This window comes from Mustela erminea, chromosome 6 (genome assembly GCF_009829155.1).
Source record: "Mustela erminea isolate mMusErm1 chromosome 6, mMusErm1.Pri, whole genome shotgun sequence".
NCBI classification, from domain to species: Eukaryota; Metazoa; Chordata; class Mammalia; order Carnivora; family Mustelidae; genus Mustela; species Mustela erminea.
Window position 1 is genome coordinate 91,392,403 of NC_045619.1, and position 7,047 is coordinate 91,399,449.

At 34.8% G+C, this 7,047-nt stretch overlaps 1 protein-coding gene across 1 annotated transcript; it reads left to right on the forward strand.

Annotated features, from left to right (window-relative positions):
* The first annotated feature begins 2,429 nt into the window (after nucleotides 1-2,429).
* Nucleotides 2,430-3,365, forward strand: LOC116592485 (olfactory receptor 6C2-like). Its single transcript, XM_032345674.1, has one exon. It carries the CDS (start codon nucleotides 2,430-2,432, stop codon nucleotides 3,363-3,365), a length of 936 nt encoding a protein of 311 aa, XP_032201565.1.
* Nucleotides 3,366-7,047: the final 3,682 nt, after the last annotated feature.

Below are 7,047 nucleotides of genomic sequence, written 5' to 3' on the forward strand. Positions count from 1 at the left end.
AACATTATATGCATCTTCAAGTTGTAGCTGTAAGAATAATTGTAGTTAACTCAATAGAGAGAAGCTAAGATTAACTGCCAGAGTGTAAGTATTATGAATCCTGTCATTTCAGTTACATTTGTTATGAGATTTGGGTCATATTCACCTATAGTAAGTGAATCTTTACTGATTATATAAAATTTAGCAATGGAAGGGCACCATGGTGGCTCAGTCAGTCGAGCAACCAACTCTTGGGTTTGGCTCAGGTCATCATCTCAGCATCCTGGGATGGAGCCCTCCATCAGTCTGGGCTCCATGCTGAGTGCAGGGTCTTCTTAGAATTCTTTCTCTCTCTTCCTTTCCCTCTGCCCCACCCCCACCTTATACACACGCTCTGTCTCTCTAAAATAAATATTTTTTTAAAAAACTTCGCAATGTCATTTCTAATCTGGGTATGAAACATCATTTTTAGAGCACTTTATTCTTGGATAGTGTATAATTACAGATAAGATTAGTTTAAGCGACAATAAATAAGAGGTCACCTAAGAGTTGCATAATTTGAATTCCATGATGAAGTGATATGTCTCACAAATGCAAATTCTGGGAACTAAAAACTATTAACCAGTGGCTGGCTGAGGATGTGCATGCCCAGCAAAACTGGAGACTGGGAACCAAGATTGGGTGGGGAAACACAGAACAGTAGAGGGAAGATTACTCCAGATAGATAATCCATGTAAAATGCAGGTTTCAGTATCTAGCATATAATAAAGCTTCAATAAATATACAAGTTAGATTATTTTTAAAAAACACAGGGGGAGAAATAGGGTGAGAGTACAGAAAATTAAGAGTTTCATTTTGAACATTCATTTATGTTTGGAGTGCATTTGTTTATATAACTGAAGCGCAATCATTTTTAGGAGTTCAAGAAAACACTCAAAGGGAGCATTGTGTTAACAAGTAAAAAAGTATTAACAACTGGGACACATGGGTCATACAATCCATTAAGCATCTGCCCTTGGCTCAGGTCATGATCCCAGAGTCCTGGAATCGAGTACCACATCAGGCTCCCTGGAGCCTGCTTCTCCTTCTCCCTGCTGCTCCCCCTGCTTGTGCTCTCTCTCTATCTCTGACAAAATAAATAAATAAAATCTTTTTAAAAAGTGTAAAGAATTATGTCAACATATGAGAGATCAGCAAAAAAAAAAAAAAAAAAAGTATCTAGAGATTAGAAAGCCAAAAGATGGCAGGTAAACATGTATGTGGTATTAAGGTAAGTTATGAGAGAATGCTATGAATATTGGGTGGTTGAAGGTACACATTCTACTTAGAAATCTCCTAAACTTTAAAAGCAAAAAAACCAAAAGTGATAAATTTTGGCCTATATTATTTCAGTAGGTTCTTGAGAACAAAACAGGACTATAGCCTATTGATAATTGAATGTAAGGTAAATAAAAGGTAAATTATTCTGGACAAGGTAATTGAAGTAGTTAAAAAACTTATCACTCTTTATCAGCCATGTACATTCTAAGGACTTTATATATTAGTCTTTAATTTTTTGATGAAGGAAAATATGATTCCCATTCTGTAGATTATAAAAACTGAGTCACTGTTAAAGCAAGCCATGCTTGAAGAATGTGTTTAATAGCTCAATCTGAAAATTTTTGTAGTTAGTGATATTATTAACAATATTCTGAAATGTGTTTCAACCTCAACTAAGAAAACTAAGAAAAATTGTAATTACTTTTTACATCCCTATATATCTTACATCCAACACATACATATTATCATTCTATACATATATTTGTCATCAAAATACTTCCTGTCTTCCATAACACACTGGGAAATTAGTGTAATTTTAAAAATAAAATATGAAAGTCAGGGAAATGGGTGAGTGAGAAAGAAGTTGTTTAAGGAAACACATATTTATAAAATTATAATACTAGAGCTCGTCATCTTCAGTAATGGATATGCAGAGCCTATATAGTGAGACTCAAACTATTTGTGATTTGTTCCTTACCAAAACAAAGCTTCAGGGAAACGTATGAAGGTGATAATGAAAGTTTAAGATTCAGCTTTAGGATTCAGTCTGTGAATAGGGACAAAATGATCTCACAAAACATTAGCAATCAAATCTATCCATCGAGAAAATCAAATCCCAGGTATAAGTAAAAAATACATAAATTGCAAATTAAATTTAATGAGAAGGAAGCACCCATAATATTTTGGAGTATGATACAAATTTTTCTGATTTTTTAAAATATCTTCTGAATTTACCAGAAACACCCAATTGTAGAACCTAGAATACCAGTGTATTGATAATATTTGTAAACAAAAATTTTGTAAATGCATGTGATTATTTGCTTAGTTTTTTTTCCAATTAATTACCACTGCATCTATATCAAATATACCTGAATTTTAAATGCAGATTGAATTGAAGTCAGAAGTCAAAGATGAGAAACCACACAATAACAACTTTTATCCTGTTGGGACTGACCAATGATCCACAACTGAAGATTATGATTTTCATCTTTCTATTTCTCACTTATATGTTGAGTATAACTGGGAACCTGACAATTATCTCCCTTACCTTCATAGATTCTCACCTTCAGAATGCCATGTACTTTTTCCTACAAAATTTCTCCTTCTTAGAGATCTCATTTACCTCTGCTTGTATTCCCAGATATTTGTACAACATATTAACAGATGACAAGACAATCACATATGACAATTGTGCTTTTCAGATTTTTTTTACTGATCTTTTTGGTGTAACAGAATTTTTTCTCCTGGCCACCATGTCCTATGATCGATATGTTGCCATCTGCAAACCCCTGCATTATGTGACCATCATGAACAAGAAGGTCTGTAGAAGACTCATCCTTGGGTGCTGGACAGCTGGCTTCTTGATCATTCTTCCACCACTTAGCCTGGGCCTAAATCTGGAATTCTGTGACTCTAATGTTATTGACCATTTTTTCTGTGATGCATCCCCCCTCCTAAAAATATCATGCTCAGAAACATGGCTTATAGAGCGGATGGTCATAGTCTGTGCTGTGTTGACCTTCATTATGACCCTCATATGTGTACTTCTATCCTACATATACATCATCAAGGCTATTCTACGATTCTCTTCTTCCCAGCAAAGAAAAAAGGCATTTTCTACATGTTCTTCCCACATGATTGTAGTCTCCATCACTTATGGAAGCTGTATTTTCATCTATGTTAAGCCTTCAGCAAAGGAATCAGTGGCCATTGATAAGGGTGTGGCAGTCCTTACTACATCCATTGCTCCTATGCTGAACCCCTTCATTTATACCTTGAGAAACAAGCAAGTAAAACAAGCTGTCAAAGACTCAATCAAAAGAATTGCATTATTCTCAAAGAAGTAATAGTATTTGCTAAAATAGGGAACCACATTTTCATAAAAATATCTTTCGTTCCTAAGTATATATCTTTAGATTTTTATGTCATTCCTTTCTAGCAAAGAGTCTATTTCAGAAAACTTTCTTTTCAAAAAATTTTTTTATTTATTATTTTAAGAGAAAGAGAGAGTGCACAAATCAGGGGAGGAGTAGAGGGAGAAGTGAGGGAGAAGCAGACTCCCTGCTGAGCAGTGAGCCTGACTAGGGGCTTGATCCCAGGACTGTCATGACCAGAGCCCAAGGCAGACCCCCAACCAACTGAGCCACCCAAGCAAAGCTCTCTTAAAAAGAAAATGTGATACATTTCTAGGAACAAAATAATGCTTCACATCTTAACAAGCCTTTACAAAACTGCAGACAAAATAAGCAGAACCAATGAGTTAATTGTATATTTTGGATAGAGTAATTGTGTATTGCATTTTCCAGTTCTAGCTTTTAAGAGCATTTTTGATGCCAGGGACCATTTCAGGAACTGGAGATAGAATAGAAAACCTACAGGTTTCTTGCCCTTAAATGCTTTACACTTTAGAAGGAATATGTGACTAGTGCATTAAATAAAATATGAACATCACTGTCAACCTACAATTGTCAGGAAACAATACTCAAGCAAAAGTGTGTATTTGGGATCAAAGAATTATAATTCAGGTACCAGAGCTGGGCAGCAATGTCCTACTAGGAAGCAAAAACCAGGGGTTTTAAAGATAAAAAGGGAATGCTTGTGTAAGTTGTCCACAAAAACATCAATTGGTGTTAGCAGCAGAAAACTAATCTTGGATAAACATAACTGGTCCCTAAGGCCATCACTAAGCAAAAGTTCATTACTGCAGCAAGTTGTATATATTCTTGCAGAGTCCTTGAGGTATTTGGGATTAGGCCCGGTTCAGAAGTTCATGGTTCTACCTGATGAGGACAAGCATATAGCCCACCTCCTTAATGGCCTCCCAGATGCATTTTAAAACCCCTTGACATCAATGACTCCATTTTATTTCACCCTTCACAATTATAAACAACAAAAATATCTTTAAGTGAAAAGAAGGAAGCTATGACAAATGTTTGCTTCTTAATGCCTAAGCTGAATTATAAAATGTAAATTCTCACAATTTTGAGTACTCAAAAAATCAATGACTAGCAGGTTAATTTGAACTAAAAGTGCTAACAATTCTTCTTAAAAGACAAGTAAATTTATTTATTTATTTATTTGTTTTGTTTTGTTTTTGTTTTTCATTTTTTTTATTTAATATCTTTTCAGTGTAACAGAATTCATTGTTTATGCACCACACCCAGTGCTCAGTGCAATACATGCCCTCCATAATACCCGCCACCAGGCTCCCCCAACCTCCCACTCCCTGCCCCTTTATAGCCCTCAGATTGTTTTTCAGAGGACAAGTAAATTTCTAAAGACAGTGGTTATATATCCATATCTGTATTTGTTTCTAAACCTTTATAACTATATGCATTAGTTATTGAGAAACATGTAAAAAATAAAAAAACAAGTAAAAACATGAAATGTATTTTAATTAGGCACAGAAATAACTACAACTCAAAGGAAACCTATGGAAGCAGTACTTTCATCTATAGTACACAGTCAGCCTTGGAAACAGTGGCTGTTAATAAGGGCATGACAGGGCTCCATACTTCCTATGTTCAGAACTACTTCCTGGACCCCTTCATTGATGCCTTGAAAAACAAGGAAGTAAAACAAAATTGTAATGACATTTCAGGGACCTTGATTGTGAAATAATATTTGATATATTTGATTACATAAAATATACCATTTAAATGGATTTTTAAAAATTTTTTAATTTATTTTTTTATAAACATATAATGTATTTTTATCCCCAGGGGTACAGGTCTGTGAATCACCAGGTTTACACACTTCACAGCACTCACCATAGCACATACCCTCCCCAATATGTCCATAACCCCACCCCCCTATCCCAACTCCCTCCTCCCAGCAACCCTGTTTGTTTTCTGAGATTAAGAGTCACTTATGGTTTGTCTCCCTCCCGATCCCATCTTGTTTCATTTATTCTTCTCCTACCCCCCCCAGTCCCCCATGTTGCATCTCCACTTCTTCGTATCAGGGAGATTAATTTATAATATGGCTATAGAAATGTCTGAATTAAATATGTGCCTTACATCACCTTTCTATAGGAATGCTTCAGATATTTAAGCAGTGCTGGTTAGTAGTGGACTCAGAATATAGGGTCTGTTTATTAGACCCAAAATTCTGTATTTGACTAAAGAAAAATTCACCAAAGAAACACTTTTAGCAAAAAAGATGTTTTCATAAGACTTCTCAAGTAAAACGTACATGGAATGAAATCAGTATAAGTAACATTTAAAAATATTATCCCTAATATTAAAAAAGGCTCACAGAGACTTAACCTATAAAATGCAGTACATCTTTTTTAATGTAAGATTAATAATGTACAAATGAAATTAATCTGTGGGTTAAGTATGAAAAGAACTTTCAAAAGATAATATAAATGTAGTGATCACTAGCATAATATAACTAATTTTCCTTTTAAAAGTGTTGAACTTTTAAATATATATAAATTAAGATAAAAAATGGGAATCTGAATATGTAAGCAATGTGGTTTTTAAGAGCAATACTCCTTGGCATTGAGTAGGCAGGAAGGACAGCTGAGTGCAATGAGGTCAGGAACCCTGGGAAGCTCCTTCTAATGCAGGCAGAACTTTTTTAGCAACTCTCTATATCAATTGTTGTACAGCATTAACTGCAGTTCATACAAGCTCTGACTCTGGTGGAATCATTTTTTCCACATCATTTTTTCACCTTTGCCCAACCTTCTCCCATTTCCTTCATTGGTCTAGTAGGTGCCCTCACTCCCAAGGAGACAATACTAAGAATTATATCATCCTCGTCCAGAGCTCCTGATCTGACAAACTGGGTGTTTCCAGAGACGAGTGGACTTAATGACTAAGTTATTAGAAATTGTCAGTTTCTGGGAATTTAGATTGCAATAATAACCCTCACCTGTCTTGAGACAAGTTGCTAGAGGAGGCCTGTGTTATAGGAATAAAAGTCCCTTACTGCTCATGCCCACTAATAGTAGCTTACCTGAGGGCCCAGAATGAGAAGTTATAGTCCTCCAGGTCTTGTTCTAAGACAATAGGTCTTGTTCTAAGGCTTTTTCAGCCCAAGGGTAATTACAACTAGTTTCCTAAATTCCTTAAAATGTCTAAAATATTAAAAATATCTTTAAAAAAATCTTAATATCAACAACAAATTATTTTTGAGTACTTATTCTACCCCAAGCTGTATGTCAAACACTTCATTTCTCTTCAACTTACATAGAGAAAATTTCATAATACACAGTACTGTCTCAATCACATCAACAAGTATCAATTTATAGTCAACTTGTTTCATCTACAAACAGGTCTATTCCTTCCAACCCCTACTTGATTATTTGAAACAGATACATACATTATTTCATATACATTTCAGTATGACTCTCGAAAAATATAAATTTTTTAAACATTGATGATAATATATAATATAGCACATAATTCACTGTGTACAGCTTGATGAGTTTTCAAAAGTACTGATACTCATGTAACCATTACACAGATCCAGATACAGCACATTTTAAGCACCCAAGACATCTCTTTTATGCCACTCAAT

Coding starts and splice junctions, on each gene's coding strand:
- LOC116592485 (XM_032345674.1), top strand. CDS start 2,430: ATGAGAAACCACACAATAACAACTTTTATCCTGTTGGGACTGACCAAT.